This window comes from Tachyglossus aculeatus, chromosome 14 (assembly GCF_015852505.1).
Source record: "Tachyglossus aculeatus isolate mTacAcu1 chromosome 14, mTacAcu1.pri, whole genome shotgun sequence".
Taxonomy (NCBI): Eukaryota; Metazoa; Chordata; class Mammalia; order Monotremata; family Tachyglossidae; genus Tachyglossus; species Tachyglossus aculeatus.
Window position 1 is genome coordinate 6825619 of NC_052079.1, and position 24416 is coordinate 6850034.

The window sequence follows — 24416 nt, forward strand, 5'->3', positions numbered from 1 at the left end:
GGCGGCGGAAAGCGGACGAGGAGGAGGAGAAGAAGGAGGAGGACCATGGCGGCGGCGGCGGCGGTTCCAGCGCGGGCGTGGAGCGCGGAGCAGTTGCGCAGCGACGGTCTGCCCAAGAAGGACATCATCAAGTTCCTGCAGGACCACGGCTCCGACTCGGTACCCGCCGGGACGGACTGAACGGAGGGAGGGAGGGAGGGAGGGAGGGAGGGAGGGAGGGAGGGAGGGAGGGCGCATGCGCGCCGTGGGCTAATAATCATCATCATCATTATTCTAATAACTCTAATAATTATTATAATAATAATGATGATGGCGACGGCACTCGTTAAGCGCTTACTGTATGTGCAAAGCGCCGTTCTTAGCGCTCGTGGGGGGATACGAGGTGATCAGGCTGGCCCGCGTGGGGCTGACAGTCGTCACCATCCCCATTTGACAGCGGGGCCCCAGGCTGGGCAGGAGCCCGCCGTCGGGTAGGCACCGACTTCTAATAATAATAATTAATAATAGTGATAATAATAGCATTGGTTAAGCGCTAACTATGTGCAAAGCGTCATCATCAGGAGAAGCAGCGTGGCTCATTGGAAAGAGCCCGGGCTTTGGAGTCAGAGGTCATGGGTTCGAATCCCGGCTCCGCCACATGTCTGCTGTGTGATCTTGGGCAAGTCACTTCACTTCTCTGAGCCTCAGTTCCCTCATCTGTAAAATGGGGATGAAGACTTGTGAGCCCCACGTGGGACAACTCGATCACCTTGTATCCCCCCAGCGCTTAGAACAGTGCTCTGCACATAGTAAGCGCTTAACAAATGCCATCATTATTATTATTATTATCATCAATCGTATTTATTGAGCGCTTACTGTGTGCAGAGCCCTGGACTAAGCGCTTGGGAAGTCCAGATTGGCAACATCTAGAGACGGTCCCCACCCAACAGTGGGCTCACAGTCTAAAAGGGGGAGACGGAGAACAAAGCCAAACATACTAACAAAATAAAATAAATAGAATAGATATGTGCAAGTAAAATAAATAAATATATAAATAGAGTAAAAATTATGTACAAACGTAGATACATATATACAGGTGCTGTGGGGAAGGGAAGGAGGTAAAAGGTGGGGGATGGAGAGGGGGACGAGGGGGAGAGGAAGGAAGGGGCTCAGTGTGGGAAGGCCTCCTCAGTCTGGGACCGTTCTGAGCGCTCGTGGGGGGAAACGAGGTGATCAGGTTGTCCCTCGGGGGGCTTACAGTCATCACTCTCCCCATTTGACAGCGGGGGGCCCCAGGCTGGGCAGGAGCCCGCCGTCGGGTAGGGACCGTCTTCTAATGATCCTAATACTAATGATGGCATTGATTAAGCGCTTACTATGTGCAAAGCGCTGTTCTAAGCGCTGGGGGGGGATACGAGGTGATCAGGGTGTCCCGCGTGGGGCTTACAGTCACCATCCCCATTTGACAGCGGGGCTCCAGGCTGGGCAGGAGCCCGCCGTCGGGTAGGGACCGTCTTCTTCTAACAATAATAATAATGATGATGATGATGGCAGTGGTTAAACACTTACTATGTGTAAAGCACTGTTCTAAGCGCTGGGGGGATACGAGATGATCAGGTTGCCCCGCGTGGGGCTTACAGTCACTATCCCCATTTTACAGCGGGGCCTCAGGCTGGGCAGGAGCCCGCCGTGGGGTAAGGACCGTCTTCTTATAATACTACTACTACTAATAATAATAATAGTGATGGCATTGGTTAAGCGCTTATTATGTGTAAAGCACTGTTCTAAGCGCTGGGGGGCCGGATACGAGGTGATCAGGGTGTCCCGCGTGGGGCTTACAGTCACCATCCCCATTTTACAGCGGGGCCCCAGGCTGGGCAGGAGCCCGCCGTCGGGTAGGGACCGTCTTCTAATAATAATAATAATAATAATAATAATGATGTTGATGATGGCATTGGTTAAACACTTACTATGTGCAAAGCGCCTTTCTAAGCGCTGGGGGGGATACGAGGTGATCAGTTTGTCCCACGGGGGGCTCACACTCATCACCCGCATTATACAGCGGGGATGGACTGGGCAGGAGCCCGCCGACGGGTAGGGACCGTCTCCTAATAATAATAATAATAATAATAGTGATGGCATTGGTTAAGCGCTTACTATGTGCAAAGCACTGTTCTAAGCGCTGGGGGGGGGGGGCGTACGAGGTGATCAGTTTGTCCCTCGGGGGGCTCACAGTCTTCACCCCCATTTGATAGCGGAGGCCCCAGGCTGGGCAGGAGCCCGCCGTGGGGTAGGGACCGTCTTCTAATAATAATAATAATAGTAATAATAATGATGGCATTGGTTAAGCGCTTACTATGTGCGAAGCACCGTTCTAAGCGCCGGGGGGGATACGAGGTGATCAGTTTGTCCCACGGGGGGCTCACAGTCTTCACCCTCATTTTACAGCGGGGGGCCCAGGCCGGGCAGGAGCCCATTGTGGGGTAGGGGCCGTCTTATAATAATAATAATAATAATAATAATAAAATAATAATAATAATGATGGCATTAGTTAAGCACTTACTATATGCAAAGCACCATTCTAAGCCCTGGGGGGGATACGAGGTGATCAGTTTGTCCCACGGGGGGCTCACAGTCTTCACCCTCATTTTACAGCGGGGGTCCCAGGCCGGGCAGGAGCCTGCTGTGGGGTAGGGGCCGTCTAGTAATAATAATAATAGTAATAATAATAATAATGTTATTTGTTAAGTGCTTACTGTGCGCAAAGCATCGTTCTAAGCGCTGGGGGAGATACAAGTTGATCAGGTTGACCCACGGGGGGCTCACAGTCATCATCCCCATTTTATAGCGGGGGCCCCAGGCTGGGCGGGAGCCCACTGTGGGGTAGGGACCGTCTCTATTAATATTAATAATGATGATGATGGCATTTGTTAAGCGCTTACTATGTGCAAAGCACCGTTCTAAGCGCTGGGGGGGATACGAGGTGATCAGGTTGTCCCTCGGGGGGCTCCCAGTCTTCATCCCCATTTTACAGCGGGGCCCCATGCTGGGCAGGAGTGGGGTAGGGGCCGTCTCTATATGTTGCCGACTTGTAATAATAATAATAATAATAATCACATTTGTTAAGCGCTTACTACGTGCAAAGCACTATTCTAAGCGCTGGGGGGTTACAAGGTGATCACGTTGTCCCGCATGGGGCTCCCAGCCCTCATCCCCATTTTATCAATCAATCAATTGTATTTATTGAGCGCTTACTGTGTGCAGAGCACTGTACTGAGCGCTTGGGAAGTACAGGTTGGCACCATATAGAGACAGTCCCTACCCAACAGGGGGCTCACAGTCTAAAAGGGGGAGACGGAGAACAAAACCAAACATACTAACAAAGTAAAATAAATAGAATAGATAGGTACAAGTAAAATAAATAAATAAATAGAGTGATAAATACGTACAGGCATATATACATCTATACAGGTGCTGTGGGGAAGGGAAGGAGGTAAGACGGGGTGGGGGGGGATGGAGGAAACCAAACATACTAACAAAATAAAATAAATAGAATAGATATGTACAAGTAAAATAAATAAATAACTAGAGTAATGAATATGTACAGGCATATATACATCTATACAGGTGCTGTGGGGAAGGGAAGGAGGTAAGACTGGGTGGGGGGATGGAGGAAACCAAACATACTAACAAAATAAAATAAATAGAATAGATATGTACAAGTAAAATAGAGTAATAAATATGTACAGGCATATATACATCTATACAGGTGCTGTGGGGAAGGGAAGGGGGTAAGACGGGGTGGGGGGGATGGAGGAAACCAAACATACTAACAAAATAAAATAAATAGAATAGATATGTACAAGTAAAATAAATAAATAACTAAATAGAGTAATAAATATGTACAGGCATATATACATCTATACAGATGCTGTGGGGAAGGGAAGGAGGTAAGACGGGGTGAGGGGATGGAGGAAACCAAACATACTAACAAAATAAAATAAATAGAATAGATATGTACAAGTAAAATAAATAAATAAATAGAGTAATAAATATGTACAGGCATATATACATCTATACAGATGCTGTGGGGAAGGGAAGGAGGTAAGACGGGGTGAGGGGATGGAGGAAACCAAACATACTAACAAAATAAAATAAATAGAATAGATATGTACAAGTAAAATAAATAAATAAATAGAGTAATAAATATGTACAGGCATATATACATCTATACAGGTGCTGTGGGGAAGGGAAGGAGGTAAGATGGTGGGGGGGGATGGAGGAAGGGGCTCAGTTTGGGAAGGCCTCCTTCGTATTCAATCAATAGGACTGAATGAAGGAAAGCTGTGTGTGTGTGTGTGTGTGTGTGTGTGTGTGTGTGTGTGTGTGAAGCGCTTAGTGTAGTGCTGTGCACACAGTAAGCGCTCAATCGATACGATTGAATGAATGCTTGCGGTGAGGCCGTGGTGCCCCAGCCGCCGAGCCCGCTGTGCCGTAGGCGCCCTCTCAGCGGACCCCGAAGCCATTCATTCTTTCACTCATTGAGTCGGATGTACTGAGCGCCTACTGTGTACAGAGCACTGCACTAAGCGCTTGGAACGCATTCTTAGAGAAGCCGCGTGGCTCAGTGGAAAGGGCCCGGGCTTGGGAGTCAGAGGTCACGGGTTCAAATCCCGGCCCCGCCAATTAGCTGGGTGGCTTTGGGCGAGCCACTTCACTTCTCTGTTCCTCAGTGACCTCATCTGGAAAATGGGGATTGAGGCTGTGAGCCCCCCGAGGGACAGCCTGATCACCTTGTAACCCCCCACCCCCAGCGCTTAGAACAGTGCTTTGCACATAGCAAGTGCTTAACAAATACCGTTATTATAAGCAGCGTGGCTCAGTGGAAAGAGCCTGGGCTTGGGAGTCAGAGGTCATGGGTTCAAATCCTGGCTCCGCCAATTGTCAGCTGGGTGACTTTGGGCCGAGTCACTTCACTTCTCTGGGCCTCAGTTCCCTCATCTGGAAAATGGGGATTGACGGTGAGCCCTCCGTGCGACAACCTGATCACCTTGTAACCTCACCAGCGCTTAGAACAGTGCTTTGCACATAGCGCTTAATAAATGTCATTATTATTATTATTATTATTATTCTCTGTGTCTCTGTTACCTCATCTATAAAATGGGGATTAAGACTGTGAGCCCCCCGTGCAACAACCTGATCACCTTGTAACCTCCCCAGCGCTTAGAACAGTGCTTGGCACATAGTAAGCGCTTAATGAATGCCATTATTATTATTCTCTGTGTCTCAGTTACCTCATCTATAAAATGGGGATTAAGACTGTGAGACCCCCCCGTGCAACAACCTGATCACCTTGTAACCTCCCCAGTGCGTAGAACAGTGCTTGGCACATAGTAAGCGCTTAACAAACGCCATTATTATTATTATTATTATTCTCTGTGTCTCAGTTACCTCATCTATAAAATGGGGATTAAGACGGTGAGCCCCCCGTGCGACAACCTGATCACCTTGTAACCTCCCCAGCGCTTAGAACAGTGCTTGGCACATAGTAAGCGCTTAACAAACACCATTATTATTATTCTCTGTGTCTCTGTTACCTCATCTATAAAATGGGGATTAAGACGGTGAGCCCCCCGTGCGACAACCTGATCACCTTGTAACCTCCCCAGCGCTTAGAACAGTGCCTGGCACATAGTAAGCGCTTAATAAATGCCATCATTATTATTATTACAAGTCGCCAACATGTAGAGACAGTCCCTACCCCACAACGGACTCACAGGCTAGATGTCGTCCGGGAGGGCTCAGCGCGGCGCTCACCAACTGCCGTTGGGTGAAACCGTGCCGCTGGCCCGCATAACGCCCTGTTCATTCAATCGTATTTATTGAGCGCTTACTGTGTGCAGAGCACTGGACTAAGCGCTTGGGAAGTCCAAGTTGGCAACATAGAGAGACGGTCCCTACCCAACAGCGGGCTCACAGTCTAGAAGGGGGAGACAGACAACAAAACAAAACATATTAACAAAATAAAAGGAATAGAATAGCAAATAGCAAATATGTCCAAGTAAAATAGAGTAATAAATCTGCACAGACATATATACAGGTGCTGTGGGGAGGGGGCCAAAGCGCCCACCTAAAGCTGGGCTCTTCTACAATCCCCGGCTTCCTCCTGTGCGCGGGGCACGGTTAATGTTCAGTACGTACCACGCGTTAGTGTTTTTCGTCCATTCAGTCGTTTCCATTGAGCGCTGACTGTGTGCAGAGCACTGGACTAAGCGCTTAGAAAAACAGCAAGGTTCAGTGGAAAGAGCCCGGGCTTTGGAGTCACAGGTCATGGGTTCAAATTCCGGCTCCGCCAGTTGTCAGCTGGGGGACTGGGGGCAAGTCACTTCACTTCTCTGGGCCTCAGCGACCTCATCTGGAAAATGGGGATGAAGACTGTGAGCCCCCCGTGGGACAGCCTGATCACCTTGTAACCTCCCCAGAGCTTAGAACAGTGCTTTGCACATTGTAAGCGCTTAATAAATGCCATCATTATTATTATTATTCTTATTACAAGTCGGCAACATAGAGAGATGGTCCCTACCCAACAATGGGCTCACGGCGCTTACTTTGTGCAGAGCACTGGAACAAGCGCTTTTAACGCCTCGCGCCTTTATTCTTCTCAAATGGAGACCGGCGGATAAAGCTCGGTCCTGCAGTCCCTTCCTAATGAGCCAGGCCCAGGGACCGCCCCTTCTTGGATCTGTTTACTGAGCGCTTAGTACAGTGCTCTGCACACAGTAAGCGCTCAATAAATACGATCGATGATGATCTGTCGGCCTTGGCTGCTGCTGAAAAATGGCAAAGAACTACCATTTCACGGTCCGTCACTAATATTTATCAAGTGCCAGAGTACCAACGGAGTTGGTAGACGCGACCCCTGCCCATAAGGAGCGTACAAGTCGATCGGGGAGACGGACGTTAAAATAGACTTTTCGAGGCAAATAAATCCCTACTTACAAGGAATTTACAGTCAGCGGTGGAGGTGGGCATTAAAATAGGCTTCTTGATGCAAATAAATGATTTTAAATCTAAATAAACTCTGCCCGATTCGGCCCTCGCTTTCTGATACAGAGTCAGTTCTTACATAACACGTGTTATCGCTATGTGTTTTGGCCAGAGCGCCTTTGGGGAATTAGGGGATATTCTTCTGACAGTCAGGACACGCTATTGGGGGGTAGTCATCGGTTGTCATCGATGGGATTTATCGAGTGCTTTCTAGGTGCCGAGCACTGTACTAAGGGCTCGGGAGAATTCAGTACACCAGAGTCGGCAGACACGTTCCCCGCTCACACCGAGCTTAAATGCTAATTTACAGTCTGCCATCACGGGAGTCTCCGGTGACGTGAGGGCCTTCAGGAAACACGACTCTCGCGGTTACACTGGAACTGTCGGAATGAGCCCCACTGATTGAAAAGGACAACGTGGGACAAGATTAAAGGGAGAAAGAGGGATCTTGTAAAGGCAGACCGCCACCCTTTCCCCTCTCCCTCGGAAGCCTCCTCTTTCCTTTCTTTGCTATTTCTCTGAAGGTCCTAACTGTTGGTTTTGAGCCCCCAAACTGGCATGGCTGTATTTGTGCCTTGGAGACACCGCACACACGTGCACAACCATTTTTTTTTCCTGGGCATCGCGTGGCGCAGCCGGACAGAAGTGCATTTGTGGGGAGGTGGTTCCCTATTTCTTCAGATGCGTTCTAGCCAACGTGTGTAACGAGAACACTTACCGCGGTAGAACTGATGATCTCCTCTTCTTCTAGATAATATATAGGGGGGGATTTCAGATTTGTTCATGTAAGGCCAAATTCGGAAAATACTGTATCCGTCTGGAAATCTGATTCTGCTGTAACTTGTGTGCAGTCGGGGGCGTGGAGAGGGGAGGTTTCCCTCCGTGCAGAAGTCCTCACTAAAAAATACTCAGGTTGCAGTACCTAGCGTTATTGTGTTGCCCCATGGAGTAAGCTAAGACGGGGCTCGGTGGAGTTAGGGGAGTTGAAATAACTGGGAAGTTGTTGGAAGGAATTTTTCCAAAGCGGAGCCTGGTGTCCCATTCATTCGGTCATATTTATCGAGTGCTTACTTTGTGCAGCGCACTGTACTAAGCGCTTGGGAGAGAACAATACAATAAACACGCACGTTCCCTCCCCACAACGAGTTTACGGTCTGGTGTTTACAAGGCACAGAGAACACGAGGTCAAGGGCAAAAAGGGAGTGAATTTTACGAGCGGTCAGAATTCTTGGGCAGAGAAAAGGGAGCGGGATTCATTATGTGGGTAACAACTGACGCCGTTGTTTAGGGAGAAATTCGGGAAAAATTAAAGACAGGAGTAGTATAATAAAGACCTGGAAGTTTAGGAAAAAGCTGCCGAAACAGAAGGCAGATATATTTCTTCAAATGAGTGGAGCAAAAAAAAATTGAATTTCCGGTCTTTGTCAGCTTGTCACTTTTGCCTTTTAGCAACGTTTCTACACTTAATGATAATACTGTATGATCTGCGAATTGAATTTCCAATGTGCTGGTGGCATTACATCTCTAGTGCCTCTGGCACACACTAAAACTATGCTTTGTGTTTACAGTTCCTTGCCGAACATAAATTACTAGGAAACATAAAAAACGTGGCCAAGACAGCTAACAAGGATCACTTAGTAACAGCCTATAACCACCTTTTTGAGAGTAAGGTAAGCATCACTATTTTAAATCCAAATGATGGGAGGATCTTGATTTTCAAATGAAGTACACAAACGGAATGTTTGTCCTTGGAGATTCTAAGTAAAAATTTTTATCATCACTATCAAATAACTTGAGTGCTTATTATATATTTAAGTATAGTGGGTGGAAATTTAAGGAGCTAACGCTCCAGGCTTTGCTCTGAAAGATTTATTTGTGGTATTGAAATTTTTCTTCCCTTTTATAGTAGTTTCTTTCGTAGGTTACTTTCTTCCTGTTTGTGTGAAGTTTAACTGTTATAAAGATTGGTTCTCTCAAACATGGTGGGACCGAAAAATCTGGATTTTGGGTTTTCTAATGAGAACTGTTGGCCATGGTGAACCTGCGGATCGTTTTTCTTACAGCGTTTCAAAGGATCCGAGAGTGTGGGAAAAGTGTCAGAACAGGTGAAGAATGTGAAGCTTGATGACGAGAAATCTAAAGTCAAGCCTGAGGAGACTCAAGATGAGGTGTGTAGAGTGGCATTGGGAAATCTTGACTTTAGTGTAGTATATATGTTTGTAAGGGCCAAAATAAACAACTTCCAGCGGTCCTGAAAAGTCATTGCTGTACTAGAACAAGCTTCCCCTTTTGTTGTCTTGGTTTGAGAAATATGGGTTTGGAATTTATTTTTTTTTTCCATTTGAGGGAAGTTAAACGGTCCTGCATATGGAGGTCAAATCAAGGGAAGCCTCCCTATTGTGTTTTGAATGACGGGTGTTCCTTTGTGAAGGGTGTCTTAATGACTGCGTGGATTAAGTCGGTGGTGTAAAGGAAAAAAGGTGATACAAGGTCTGTGTTTCTGCCCTTTCTTTAGGGTCCGCCAAAATATACAAAATCGATCCTCAAAAAGGGAGACAAAACCAACTTCCCCAAAAAAGGAGATGTCGTTCATTGCTGGTATACTGGAACACTACAGGATGGGACTGTTTTCGATACAAATATTCAAACTAGTAAGAGCCTCTGCAAGCATGTTATGATTGAATGAAAGATGTGTGTGGTTTTGGGGGGGTGTGGAGCGGGAGGGGAAAACATTTGCCATTCTGTTCAGCACAGACCTGTACTTCCTACACACGGCCCAGCCTCCTGTGGTGGCTTCAGGCATGCATTCCTTGGTTCCTTTCATCATCACCCTCGTTGCCACCTTTCCCGTGTCCCGTCCAGATCCCTCCTCTTCGCCCTTTAGGCAGAGGGCCGCTCTGTTGGTGTAAGGTTTATGCTTCCAGAGGATGAGTCCCCTTCCAGAACCTGGGTCCAAGTTTCAAGGGTGGGTTTTGCGGGGTGGGGGTGGGGTTCTTAATGGTATTTATTAAGCCCTTACTACATGCCAAGCATTGTTCCAAGCTCTGGGGTAGAATACACGTTGGAAACAGTCCCTGTCTCACGTGGGGTTCCCAGTCTATGCCGGAGAGAGAACAGGTACTGAACCCCCACTTTACAGATGAGGAAACGGAGGCACAGAGAAGTTAGGGACATGCCCAAGGGCTCGCAACTGGCAGGGCTGGGATTAGCGAAGTACCCTGTGGCATTGTGTATCGTCAGTGGAGCCTTTTACTTTTACTGTTTTCACCTGTAATTTTACAACGCTGTCTTTCAGGTTCCAAGAAGAAGAAAAGCGCCAAACCTTTAAGTTTTAAAGTTGGAGTGGGGAAAGTCATCCGAGGGGTAAGTACACTTGACTTACGTAAGAAAGTCTTGGGCCTTCTGACACTGTCACGAATTCTGAAGTGGTGAAGCAGGGTGATCACTCTCTTCTAGGAAAAACTATCTCCATTGTGCAACTGGTGTATTGCCAGGGTTATCACGGGAGAGCAGCACCGAAGGCTTCTCCAAGCTGGAAAGGGAGGAAGCTGGCTTAGGGTCCTGAAAGGGCTCCACGCGGCGACTGGGAAAAGTGGGCGGAAGACACGAGGTGCCGCTGACCGGGGATTAGCTAGCCGGCCCCGGCCTCCCATTTGCCAAGACTTGCAGCACCGCCTCAATCTGACTTGGCCTCCCAAGGGGAGGCACGTAGGTGGACTGGGCCCGTACCCAGGACCGCCGCCACCGTTGCTGCACGCCGCTGTCCCGAAGGAAGTGGCAACACTGAGGGCCCGGACCTAGGAGTTGTGGCATCAGCGGAGGCCGTGCTTCCCGTCTGCCTGCCTTCCTGCTGCGTTCTCGGCATTCCTCAAACCCCCTGCCTGCCGTCCTCTCCCCCTATGAGCAGCCTAACAGTTAAAACGTGAACTACCGCCCCTGGTCCCGGGGTCCCCACCCTCAACACAGCAGTGCAGATGGAGAGGGATACGACTGGTGGAGCTGCCAGGTGCTTGAAGTGTCAGCTAAGCGTATGCAACACTGGCCCACGTTTTCTGATGGAACTGCAGGGTGTTAAGAACCACCCTGTTCAATAAAGAAAAAAAAAAGGTCATTTAGTGGTTCTTAACATTTCTCACTTTTATCCTAATCTCCACCATTCCCAGATCGATATACTGTATTTGGGCAGATTACAGTGTGGAAGGTTTGGCCGCTCGTAAAGGCGTTGCGAAGAGCTTATTAGGTGGGAGTTTTTTTTCCCCCCTCCCTCCTGGAGATAATCTGGTGTGGCCTTGGGTAGCTGGCACCTGTGGACTGCTTTGTCTTTACTGGGGAGACATCCACAGAGCTCGGAGATCAGAAAGCCCAATTTGGATCGTAAAGATTTCTTGACAGGAACCCCAACCTCTAAATTAAATAAGCTTGCCTTCACATTGCTGTGCGTGCCAACAGCTGGCTGCGGTCAGGTTTTTCTTGGCCACTTTCATAAGCTACGAGTAACATTACACTTGCCCTGCATAGCGGGAGTCAAAGCTAAAACCCTACTTTTACCTCAGTACATCCCTGAATGATGTTTATGGAGCCTAAAAAATTCCTACCCTTCATACAAGGCCTAGTAAATCCTCTTTTTCCAGTCAAAAGTAATAGCAGAATTAATAGTCTCTTTGAAAGACCAAAAGCACAGCCCTTTTTGGGTAACTGCCAGTTTCAATCCAAAAATAAACTCATTGTCAACTAAAGGACAAGCAGAGGTTAGCCCCAACAGCTCCTTACATCTCAAGTGCAACATTAAGCACAACCTGTATATCTGTAAGCTATCTCTTGGTCCAAACAAACATTAGTAGCTAACAGATCTGCGAAGTGAGTCTTGTGAAGAATAGCGACAACTAAAAAAAAAGGGGGGAGTATAGAAATATGCTTAGAGATACCTCTGCAGTTATAGCATGCAGTAAAATTCTAGGTTCTGAAGAATTTCAACATCAAAAATAGAGTCCTCATTTTTCCATCACATCTTCAGTGTAAGAAGTTAACCCAGACTGCCGTCTTTCTTTATTTTTTGACTTCCAGTGGGATGAAGCTCTTTTGACGATGAGTAAAGGAGAAAAGGCGCACCTGGAAATTGAGCCGGAGTGGGCTTATGGCAAGAAAGGGCAGCCTGATGCAAAGTATCCTTTTTCCTTCAGAAATGTGCAAAGTAAGCTACTCTGGGTGGGGAAGCGGGAGAGATTGAAGTTTTGGGAAGGGCTTATTTTCACACATACCTGTACGTACACCTTAAGGTCCCGGGGGTTTGATCTGAATAAGCCAGTTGAGGCAAAAGCCAAAAATTCAAGCTTAAGAACGACTCTGGTCTTGAAACTATTTCTTGAGAGTTACTATTAGGGCTTGTTTAAAACCGGATTCTGAAAGCAGTGGTCCTCAAGTGTGGACGCGGCCCCTCTGAGCCTCGTTAAAGTGTATCAACCCCAGTGCTTAGAAGAGTGCTTGGCACATAGTTATCATAGAGAAGCAACGTGGCTCAGTGGAAAGAGCACGGGCTTTGGAGTCAGAGGTCATGGGTTCGAATCCCGGCTCCACCACATGTCTGTTGCGTGACCCTGGGCAAGTCACTTAACTTCTCTGAGCCTCAGTTACCTTATCTGTAAAATGGGGATTAAGACTGTGAGCCCCATGTGGGACAACTTAATCACCTTGTATCCCCCCCCAGCGCTTAGAACAGTGCTTTGCGCATAGTAAGCGCTTAACAAATGCCATTATTATTATTATTATTATTATTAAGCGCTTAACAAATGCCATTATTATCATCATCCTTGCTGGGATTGGTGAGGAAAAGAGAGATGAGGATCTAAATCGAGATCCTCACGTAAAGGGAAACTCAGCCACCGTTGGAGGCTCCAAGTGGTGCATAGTTGGAGACTTGAGGTGGTTTGTTGGCTGTAACGAGGGGGGGAAATCTCTCTCTGCAACAGAATCACATAGATGCCGTCAACAGGAGTGTTAGCTCAAGTTTCTTGGCCTAATGGTGTTATATGAAATTACATTCACTGGCCCCTCTGCCTCATTTCCCAGTGACTTCAAGTAGATAATGCTATTGACTATCAGTGCTTACAATTTTGAAGGTCTACCTTGACTCTACACCCAGAATTCCACCGAATGCAAAACTGATTTTTGATGTGGAATTAGTGGACATCGATTGAAATGCGAATTACGGTCTTTGCTGCTCTGAGTACTTCACTCTGAAGACTTCAGGAATGGCCTACGCAAGACTAGAGCCTGTGTATTAGTTTTGTTTTTCATTTTTGTTTTGAGGAACCCTCACTAACCAACAGTAACGGATATATCTTTTGTGATTGTTTTAGGAATAAGTTATTCAATAAATTGCAGTTATAAGACTGTCGCTGTATTGATGGACCGTTTGATCCGTGGAAGTGTAGTGCTGGGACCGATTAATCTGCGAGGGGTAGAGGTGTGCCCTGCCCTTAGGTGGTTTAAAGAAGTCAGTTCATAAAGTTACTGGACAGTTCCTTTGTTTTATTACGAAAATGAAGATGATCAGTTTGATCAAAATGAAAGCTTGCTCACACATATGAACATTCTAAATAGAAAAGTCCTCCTGAAACACCATTTTTTCCATATGATTTTTTTTTTTAAAGGGATGCAAACTGCATTCTCATAAATATGCCTCTAAGGCTTCAAGTTTCAAATTTTGCAAGGAGATTCAAAATTCACAAGGACAACTTAAACACCGGGGCCCAGGCACGTAGCTTTTCAGAGACAGGCTGGCTGGAGCACCCCAACCTCTGCACAATAGCAATGCCTTGCTATATAAACATTAATTTCAGGCCACTCCTTCCCATAATCTATTGAACTTAAGATGCTTTTAAATACCTGTTGAAATATCTGACCACAATGCAAAAACCAAAAATAGTTCTCCAATAGAAAGTAAATTTTACAAGTGGTAGGCTATTAACAAATTATGACTCCCTCTTACTAAACAAACTGTCACATGAACAGGGAAGACCAGTTAGCAAATTTTGTCAAGTTAAGGTTTGTTTACCTCCCTCGCTTAATAAAAAAAAAAAAAAAATCACTCTCAGAAGCTCCACTAGGCAATAATTCTTTCCATCAGGTCGGGGGAGGTGGGTAATACTGTCCATAATTCCAGGGATTCTGGTAGTTGTACTGGAAGAATAAAAAAAGGAGTTAGATCCAGAAACTTTTACTAACGTGCATTTTTACCTGAAATAGCCTTGACGCCAATGCGTCAACTTGGGATAGCAAAAAAACCCACCACATTGGAGGCCAATTGTGTTAAAAATAAAGCAGGCACAAGGCAGCCGTACTTCACATTGGACCTTTCCCATTCTCAGTTCATTACTTTTATATATAAGGAGAAGCAGCGTGGCTCAGTGGAAAGAGCACGGGCTTTGGAGTCAGGTCATGGGTTCGAATCCCGGGCTCCACCACATGTCTGTTTTGTGACTTTGGGCAAGTCACTTAACTTCTCTGAGCCTCAGTTACCTCATCTGTAAAATGGGGATTAAGACTGTGAGCCCCCCATGGGACAAACTGATCACCTTGTATCCCCCCCAAGTGCTTAGAACAGTGCTTTGCACATAGTAAGCACTTAACAAATACCATCATTGTTATTACATATATATATATACACATATACATATACAAACATATATATGCACACACATATATATGTATACACACACACACACACACACACACACACTATATTTGCAAAGTATTTAAGTGCTGGGCTGTAAACAAATTAATCAGGTCAGACAGACCCTACCCCACATGGGGCTTATAGTCCAAGCAGGAAGGTGACAAGGCCCAGTGTGGCTCAGTGGAAAGAGCCCGGGCTTTGGAGTCAGAGGTCATGGGTTCAAATCTCCGCTCCCCCACTTGTCAGCTGCGTGACTTTGGGCAAGCCACTTAACTTCTCTGTGCCTCAGTTACCTCATCTGTAAAATGGGGATTAAGATTGTGAGCCCCCCGTGGGACAACCTGATCACCTTGTAACCTCCCCAGTGCTTAGAACAGTGCTTTGCACATAGTAAGCACTTAATAAATGCTATAAAAAAAACCAAAGCCATTTTACAGTTGAGGAAACAGGCACAAAGTGACTTGCCCAAGGTCGCACAGTTGGCAACTGGCAGAGCGGCAACTGGAAAACAGGTCCCAGGTCCTCTGACCTCCAGGCCTGTGCTTTTTCCAGTAAGCCACATTACTGTCTCCCCTCTTCTAAACTGTAAGTTTGTGGGCACGGACTGTGTCTGTTTATTGTGGAATTGTCATCTCCTGAGCACTTGGTACAGTGCTGTGCATACAGTAACTGCTCAATAAATCCGACTGAATGAATACTTCCCCATCGTTTCCAAGAAAGGATCCTGGAAACTGGAGATCTGCACCCACCTGATACCAGGCACTATAATTATATGCAGCTTGATTTGCCTGCATATCTCCATCAATCAACTGTGTAGATGCCAAAGTCGCATCCTCCGTATGTACTTTCTTCTCATCTGGTTCCTCTGATCTGCAAAATGAAGTAGCAAGCTTTCAGGTTTCTAGGGATTTTCCGAGATTTTCATCATCCAGGAAGCTCAGTGTCCTTCACGATGAAACTCAGACCTAATTGGTTAGCATTATTATGAAGCGGGGGTTTGGTTTATAAACATACCCATTTTCGGCCTTCCTTTTTAGAGAATCTTGTTCTTTTAGTAGTGCTTGGTGTTCATCATAAGCATCCAAGAGTCTGAGAAAGATAAAATGCTCATGTTAGGCTGGCATAATGAATACTGGGACTAAAGCCGCTCCTGCAGAGGTGCCACAAATGGTGGTCACTGCCAGGCTTTGTTCCTTTTACATTGGGCTGATCTGCCAGTCTCCTTCATCACAGATCTCCAACTAGAACCCCTTCCTGAGTGGGCCTTAAGAAACCCCTATAATTGGATCTCCAACCTGTGAACTCTTCAAAACCATCCACTGTCTCCACACTGCTGTCTGTGCATCTCTCCCACAAGCCTCTGCCCATTTTCATTCTTATTTAAAATGAAAACATGGCACTTCAGTTTCCCGCTACCCCCCGCCCCGTTTAAATTCAGCACCTGACAAGGAGATTGCCAGTAGCTGGGAATATGTTTATCGTTTTCAAAGAGTCCCACCCCAGCCTGCATATCTGAGGGCAACTGAAATAAGATTTGCCCCCAAGAGCCATCCGCTCAAAGGGAATTATCAAGTTTAACTATGAAATTCCTAAATCTACCTGGTAGCATTAAGCCGATTTTTTTTTCCTTCAAGTTCTGGAGCAGAAACCCTCATCATTCCTAGGACATACTTCATACAGTATGTCCCAGTACTGCTGTTTCATCATTCATAAGTATTACCGAGGCGCCTGTTGGAAAGGTCTCCGGGTTGGAAAAATATCTGATCAAGTCACTATGTAATAACGGTTCAGTCTAGGGAGCAAATAGGTCTGGAATCCACGGGCAAGGCTTCCTATGTTCACCCTACTTGAGTGAGAAAGGCAGAAAGTAGCAGTTAAAAAAGAATCACGGATTTCATACCCTCAGTGTTATCAAGGTGTATAGTTTATGGATTTTTTTTTTTTACCATGCCCTAGAGCAATCTATGCACACTAGCTTGGTTGAGAGGCTGGACTTTTAAAAAACAACCATTTTAATAACAGCGGGGAATTATTTACCTTTGTACCTATCATGTACTACTCAAAACTATTATTTTTTTAAATGATTATGATGCTATTTGTTAAGTACTTCATATGTGCCAAGCCCTGGCACTGTGGTAAGACAGAAGATAATCAGGTTGGACTGTACTTAGTACACTGATTACATTTCGTACTGTCATGGAGGGAATCAATTCTCAACCCAAACCCACTGATGAACTATGTAGACAAAACGAGAGAAATGCACTGAGTTGTGTTGAACAGAAGTTCACTTACATCAATGAAGTCTTCTTTATAACTTATGAATGAGTGAAAAAGAAGGTTTCGCTAGCAACGACGGGACTTGGAAGTTGGTTGTACGCACGTCCCATCGTTTTAGTTCACTGGGGCGACGTAACGTGTATGGCAATTAATACCACCACCTTTTCATGCATTCAACTACATTTACTGAGTGCTTACTGTGTGCAGGCTACCTCTCCAAGAATCCAAAGCACTCAAAAATTGTAATCTTAGTCACAACAGCACCAATGAGTAAGGAAGGTGCAAGTTCTTTTTTAGTGGCTGGATGAACCCAATGAAACCACTTTCCTCAGTGAGAGTAAATGCCTGAGTCCACCCGGAACCTAAATACCTCAACTCTGCCTGAAGACAGAGTAAGAGCATGTCACTGAATTTTTCTTTTTTAATCTACAAGAGTAGATCGTGACTCTCTCCGTATATAGCCGTGACCTGGTCCTCCGTAAGTGATTTCTGTTTCTAGAAATTCACAGACCGGGGCAGAAGGGCGCCCGCGGGCACTGGATTTTTAAAAACTTACCACGCATCTGACGGTGTTAACGTGAACACGTACAAATCAGAACATGCTGTCACAGTGGACAAGGGAAAGAACAACTGAGCCAGTTTCCCAAGGGGGTCAGGGCCAATGCAAAAGATCCTAATTCAAGGCGCCGACCGCGTCTTCCAAGCCCTCTGTGGCCAGTCAATCGTATTTGAGCTTTTACTCCATCCCAACCTGCGGAGAAAGGCTGAGACCCTCCTCTCCCTCTCAGCCGCTAGGTATCGGCTTTTCTCTTACCTTCCATCCACATCTGGCCTGAATGTGGCAAAGAAAGGTAGGAGCGACTTCTGCTTTAATGGAGTCGGTCAAGAATGAGCTGCAGGTTCACGCCCCCGGCCCTTTCCTTACCAAAACCTAAAGTTCCGCAAGCTGGGAAAAAAAAATCCTTAGCTCCAGCCCTGCCCCCAGAGTAGCTCTCACATCCCTGGCATCCAGGATCCCTCCCCTTCCCCAGCTGGAGCAGAAGACAGGTGGAGCGGAGCTGTTTCTACTATTACAGTGGGGATGGGGGAGGGGAGAAACTGGCAGAAGACACCGGTTCTCCATAATACTTAAGTTGTTTCTGTTTGTCTCTTCTTCCCCTGCCAGATTATAAATTCCTTGGGAGCAGGGACAATCTTCAATTTAGTATCTTCTCTGGAATATTACCAGGGACCTACAGAAATGCTATGCACAAAGCAGACACTCATTAAATGTTAGAAATAAATAAAAATATTTTTTTTCCTCTCCAACCACAGTTTTGAATATCTACACTCTTATCTTCTGCACACCATTCTGGCCACCAGAACACACTAGCTGCGAAACCCCTATTTTCTACGGTTGTGGATGATATCATTTCAAGGCCGCCAACACGAGCACTGCACGTAGGGAGGCAGTGTGGCTGAGCGGGAAAAGGTGGAGAGGAGACCGATAAAAGGGTTTAACGAAGAGCAGGGCACAGGAGGGAGGCCAAGGATGGAAAGGAAAGCGTAAGAGACTGCAACGCAGTTACGAGATGAAAACAAAAGACGGAGTCAGTCGGAGAGGAACAAACCGCTAGCAAGACAGAAACAGTCAAAAGGCAAAGGACGGCGGGGAATGAAGTACGCAAAGGAGAGGCTGATAAATACGGGAAGGAAAAAGGAAAGCAGATCAACAGAACCGTAGAGGAAGACGCAAATGACTAAGGGAGACAAGAAGAATAGAGAGGGACAGGAGGGAGGGAGGAGGAAAATCACAATGCTTTTAACCTGGACAAAAAATATCTGGTAATTTTTTTTTTTAACTAAACTAAATAACGAGACTGAACCATGGATTGTTCTGGCGAGCAGAAAGACTTCTTGTTATAAGGGAAGTCTTTTAACAAGGGTTTAGAACAGGCCCAGGGATTTCCAAAGTGCAGCTACAATACGGCGGCTCCGGGCCCTGATGCCCACCATTTCCAGCCGCCCACCACCGCTCTCCCGGGCCTGGGCAGGGCAGGGCTGGCAACGGCAGAGGAGACGGAAAGCGGGCAGTAGCGAGTGGTGCAGACCCCCATTTGGTGAGCAAGGGTCGTCCTCCCTCCGGTAGCTCCGGGGAAGAAACGGTGGGAATTGATGACAGCGACAAGCAGGGCCTTATGCAGTTTCTCTGTTTAAAACGGATTCTGGAGAACGTTCCCGAGAAACTGGCCCCCCGGCGCCTAAGTGAGGGGCGCAGAGGAAGGGAATCCCCCAATGCGGTTGCCATCCCCTCGGCGACGAGCTTAGCACAGGCTGCCGATACGGCAGTCTACTCGCCCCTCTGGAGCCAGTATGGCAATGAAAAGAAAACCTTGACAGGATTAGGATAACTGTGAAAGAAAGCCTCGCCGAGGTCAGTTCTCAATCCAACTCCATTCTCGGGAGGGACGGCAACCCCAGTAAAAGAGTGCAGGTTTGCACACCCCACCCCCTAGAGCAGCGCCAGAGGGATGCCTGGGTTAGGAGTGGGGAAGGACAGGAAGAGGAGCAGGGAAAGACCCAACAGGATACTGCTGAGTCTGCCACGGTGAACGTTGTTATATCTGTTCTAGCTCTTCACCGATGGCATTCATGGACCGTCACAGCGTCAGGCAAGACAGCCATTCTCCCGAGGACAAGACGGAGGGAAACCCCAGACTTAATGATCTCCTGGGTAGGAGTGACGACACCTATTCAGAGCCCACTGGGAACGATGCACTGCACTAAGCGATCGGGAGAGTTCAGCAACATACACAAGGAGCTTAGACGCCGAACTGTTCACTCTCCCGCTTCAACGATTAAGCCATTAATTACAGGTCCATCCAGCCTGCTGCCTGATCTCTGACTGGCCAAAGAACGCATTAAAGGCGCGCTGGTAGCGTGACCTCGGTCCAACATTCACCCTTCCACGGCTCACAGGACAGCGATTTGGCATGGCACGCTTAGCTTTAAAGCTTAATAGTACATCGATCCCCTTGGCGTCTGTGAGACGAAGCACGCGGGAACAGCCTATCCTGTCCGACAGCTGTTGGCTTTCCAAAATACAAGCGGTTGAAACCCACTGGCTTCAGGAAAATGTGCCCTCCAACTATGCGGTATAAAAAGCCTGGCCCCTCTCCCCCCGCCCTCATCCTATCAAAGGGAAACAAAAACCGAGACAAAACAGAAAAAGCCCTAACACTATCTACATCTCAAACCCAAGATCTCAAGTGCTTCCTCTCCTTGACCTTTTAGAGTTAAGGCCTTACTTGTTCACATCAGATCCAAAGTCCTCAAGAAACTCCACTTTTCGCTGAGAAAATGTAATCCTCATCTTCATAGGCAAAGAGCCATGCAAAGCTTTGTCAAAACAGGTGAGGATGCTTTCTTCATTTTGTTTGAGGTCACCGCTATATTCCATTTCAAGAATGTTGAGGTATAACTTTGGGTTCTCCTGTGCAAACGACAATAGGGGGAATCCACAATAATTTTACTTTTCTATTTAAAACAAATCAGAACAGTAATGATAACTGCAAATGAAAGCTGGGTTCAAATCCCTACTCCGCCAATTGTCAGCTGTGTGACTTTGGGCAAGTCACTTCACTTCTCTGGGCCTCAGTTCCCTCATCTGTAAAATGGAAATGAGGACTGTGAGCCCCCCGTGGGACAACCTGATTACCTTGTATCCTCCCCAGAGCTTAGAACATTGCTTTGCACATAGTAAGCACTTAACAAATACCATCATCATCATTATTATTATTATTATTATTATTATTATTATTATTGTTAATGCTACTCTCATGGAGGATTTCAGCACAGATCCAGGGAGATAAATCTACCGGCCCCGCTGATTCTCTCCAACCAACAGGGAGAGTTCGACTTGTTAATGCCAATTACTTGGGCTCTACCATGGTCTCAAATACCAACGGAGACACAAGATAGGAAGATTCATTCCTTAATAACTGTGGTAATCATTTAATACATTTAATAATTCATTCTTTAATAATTGCGGTATTTGTGAAGCGCTTACTACGTGCCAAACACTGTACTAAGCGCTGGGGTAGATTCCAGGTATGGAGGTTGGACAGAACCCCTGTCCCACAGTGGGCTCACATAGCTTAAGGACAATAATAAGAATGGTGTGTGTTAAGCGCTGACTGTACTGATCGATGGGGTGGATACACACAAATCCAGTTGGACTCAGTCCCTGTACCATGTGGTGCGCACAGTCTCAAGGTCCACTTTACAGAGGAGGTAACCGAGGCCCAGAGAAGTGAAGTGACTTACCCAAGGTCACACAGCAGACAAGTGGTGGAGCCAGGAGGAGAACCCGGCCCAGGCCCGGGCTCTATCCGCTACGCCACGCTGCTTCTCAGGCTCAGTCAGAAGGAGGAGGCCTGAATCCCCATTTTATAAATGAGGCAACTGAGGCACAGAGGAGTTAAGCGACTCGCCCAAGGCCACACAGCCGACAAGTGGCAGAGCAATGATAAGAACTCAGGTCCTCTGACACCCAAGCCCGTGCTCTTCCCACAAGGCCAACCTGCTTCCTGTCTTCTGCAATACGTTTTTAAAAGCAAGAATGGCAACATCAGCTTAGAGGGACTGGTGTCTTCATGTAGTAATGAAACCCATTACACATACAGACCGAACCTGTCATCACGGTTGCCCACGTAGAGAACACGCTTGATTAGGAGATGTTAAAAGGCCCCGGGAGACATAAGCACCTACTTTATCTCGCTCGATGGCTTCCCAGAGCACCTTTCTCGCTTTGGGAAGGTTCTTCTGTATTTTGAAAAGGTGACGAGCCAGTTTGATGGCATAAAATGAAGACTCATTACTGGACTTGGTATTCCTCATGGCGTCCTGAAGCAGGCACTCAGCTTCTTCCATGTTTCCGTGTCGCCGTTCTAAACTGACTCTTCTCAGACGTACCATCGCCAGCCCCAAGACGCACTCCTCGAATGCCTTCAGGATCCTCCTGGCTTCGTTAATATTCCCTGCGAGGATCAGGCTGATATTTAGCACCTTTTAGGGGAGTCGGTGCATCCCTCCCCTCAAAAAATGGTCCGATGCGGCACAGTTCAAAAACAGACAACCAAATGATGGTATGTGACTGCCTAAAGAGCGCTAGGCACTGTGCTAAGCACGCAAGACAGTACCACCGAAAGCAAGGAACTGAGGGGGTTGACCGACAGACAAAAAATGATATACAGACAGTGGGAGCACGCGGAAGAACAAGGACAGAGTGGTAAGAGAAAGAAGCATTTCAGCGTGTGCCCGGCCCTTACCCTGTTGTTCTTCAAATGCAGCCCACAGCATGTGAACCATGGGTTTCTTTGGAAGATGTATCGTACAAGCCCTGCTGTAGACATGCCTCACCCCTTCGTTGCTGTGGTTCTCCATGTACTTGGCATACTACATACAGAAGAGAGTGCACATTGAATGAGTTAAGGTGGAGCCAGCCAATGAATACACTACAGAACGATAAAATTCTATTTTTAAACCCATTCAGCACCTTTATTGAACCACTAGACTAGTTTCTGTAAGGAAGGACGAAGAGAGGCAACGAGGTTGGCATATGCAGCAGTCAAATCTGGTTGCAAGCAGACCATCTCCTAATGCAACAGATATAGTTATATGAACAACGTTCACAGTAGTACAAAAGGTTAGTCACTAGATCAATGTTTGCAATCTGCAAAAACTCAGTCGGAGGTCATTTTCTTACCTTAATCCAGAAGTCCTCATAGAGGGCACATGAAATGACACATCTTTCAAAGAGAACCACTACACGTTCGTGAGTTCCATTTTCAATTTCAAATTCTAGGTACTCTTTCCAGTTTTTTAGCTGGGCCTTCTCTAATGGCTTTACATGGAAGTATGGTCTTTTTATCTGGAATAGATGCATAACACGGCGATGATAATTCACAAATACAAACACGGTTCCGGAAAATCAATACGATGGATACGAATTTTTTTTATGGCTGTAGGTGATTAGGTGATAGCCTGATTTCTACCCTTCAAAAAATTTTTTTTTCCAAAACCAGGACTAAGTCTATTTGAATGAAAAACAGTTGTTTTCCACAAGATTTTACCGCATGCTATTAAAAATAGTCTATCTCCACTGTCATCAATAAAATTGATGACCTACAGGACTTCATCATTTATATCTGAATTCTTTATTTTTCCCCTCTGAAGCTTCCCTTCTTTCAATCCTGGAAAAACACCTCCAAACTTGGGTGATCAGAACCCACGATCAGTTCTTTTCTGTCCAGAAGAGAGTCCAAAACAAGACATAATAATAATAAGAAGAAAGATTTGCGTGTTAAGCTTTTAGACCAACCCTGGAATCCGCTAACCTAAGCTAAACACGGATGTTTCTTTTTATACTGCTCTGTAAGCCACTGGCAGTTTAGGAAATTATGTCATTTTAAAACACCATGAAGGAGTAGAATCAATCAATGGTATTTACTGAGAGTTTACTATGTGTAGAGTACTGTAACTAAGCACCTGGGAGAATACGACAGAGTTGGCAGTCACGCTCCCTGCCCATAACAAGTTCACAGTCCAGAGGGGAGCTTGAGTAGGAGAAAAATATAGATGGCTTCTATGTTAACCAGAAAAATGAAAGCATAAACAAAGCCTGAAATTAACCCATTTTAAAGTAATAAAACCAAATACCCTCCACATATGATGCATTTTTCTACTCTTCAAAAGTCCACCCACTATATGCTACAATAATTGGCTTCATTTTTTTAGAAAGTTAGCCAACTTCGAGATGACGTCCATCCAAATGACACCAAAACTGACAGAGTGAGTGAGTGAGAGTGTGGGGGGTGAAAGGGAAAGACTCTTGGGCACACCTGGCCAGATCTCACTTGGAAGAAGAGTACAGTTGGCCATCAGGCTACCTTTCCCTGGGAACACGGTACTTATGCTGCAGTCAGAGAGGGAAAGGGGTGGGGAGAGAAGGAGACCCACCAGGTCCGCTCTTCCCAGAGAATAAGGCTGCTGCAATAGCTATGGGAAGACATAGGATTGGCCATTACCCCCTCTCTCCTTTCATCGGAAATGGCCCTTGCACACTACATCACCCAACGCCTGTGTTCTCTATACCACAGCAGAGCAGGATGACGTTACTCGTCCGCCCCATTCTAATTACTTTTAATGATGGAATACGAGGGAGACAGAGAGAACCACAACCTATTACAGAACCAAATAACTGTAAGCAATTTAAATGCCTAAACACTGAAACACCGAGTCAGTGTTACGAAAATTCAACTCAGTGATGGGAGTCAGATAGAACAGTTAAATAAAGTCTGAATCAAAATGAAATATGGCTTTGTTGCAAAATTCTGCTCCAGGAGCTTCACAATGTTTCAGTACTTAAGAGAACTGAATCAGAGGCCAAACGGATATA

At 46.3% G+C, this 24416-nt stretch overlaps 2 protein-coding genes and 1 non-coding gene across 3 annotated transcripts in view; 1 reads left to right on the plus strand and 2 right to left on the minus strand.

Moving 5' to 3' along the window:
* Nucleotides 1-13420, plus strand: FKBP3 (FKBP prolyl isomerase 3). Its single transcript, XM_038756163.1, has 7 exons — nt 1-159; nt 8595-8696; nt 9090-9194; nt 9542-9677; nt 10322-10389; nt 12091-12188; nt 13166-13420. The coding sequence occupies exons 1-7, from the start codon at nt 46-48 to the stop codon at nt 13218-13220; spliced, it is 678 nt and encodes a 225-aa protein (XP_038612091.1). The 5' UTR covers nt 1-45; the 3' UTR covers nt 13221-13420.
* A 113-nt stretch (nt 13421-13533) lies between these two features.
* Nucleotides 13534-24416, minus strand: part of PRPF39 (pre-mRNA processing factor 39) — a 30030-nt gene continuing 19147 nt past the window's right edge. The window contains exons 8-14 of the mRNA XM_038756162.1: nt 22725-22889; nt 22288-22414; nt 21728-21996; nt 20266-20450; nt 15716-15790; nt 15451-15571; nt 13534-14205 (exon numbers count right to left, since the gene is read on the minus strand). Of these exons, the coding sequence (XP_038612090.1) occupies nt 14149-14205; nt 15451-15571; nt 15716-15790; nt 20266-20450; nt 21728-21996; nt 22288-22414; nt 22725-22889 (999 nt within the window). The 3' untranslated portion in view covers nt 13534-14148. The remainder of the gene's footprint in view (nt 14206-15450; nt 15572-15715; nt 15791-20265; nt 20451-21727; nt 21997-22287; nt 22415-22724; nt 22890-24416) is intronic.
* On the minus strand, nt 21580-21667 carry LOC119937401. The gene has a single exon (XR_005454072.1). It is a non-coding gene; the product is annotated as a small nucleolar RNA SNORD127 (small nucleolar RNA).

Excerpts from the sequence above, each read along its gene's own strand:
- FKBP3 (XM_038756163.1), top strand. The coding sequence starts at position 46 with ATGGCGGCGGCGGCGGCGGTTCCAGCGCGGGCGTGGAGCGCGGAGCAG. Across the intron at positions 160-8,594 it reads AGGACCACGGCTCCGACTCG|TTCCTTGCCGAACATAAATT; the intron begins GTACCCGCCGGG and ends TTGTGTTTACAG. Across the intron at positions 9,678-10,321 it reads CGATACAAATATTCAAACTA|GTTCCAAGAAGAAGAAAAGC; the intron begins GTAAGAGCCTCT and ends GCTGTCTTTCAG.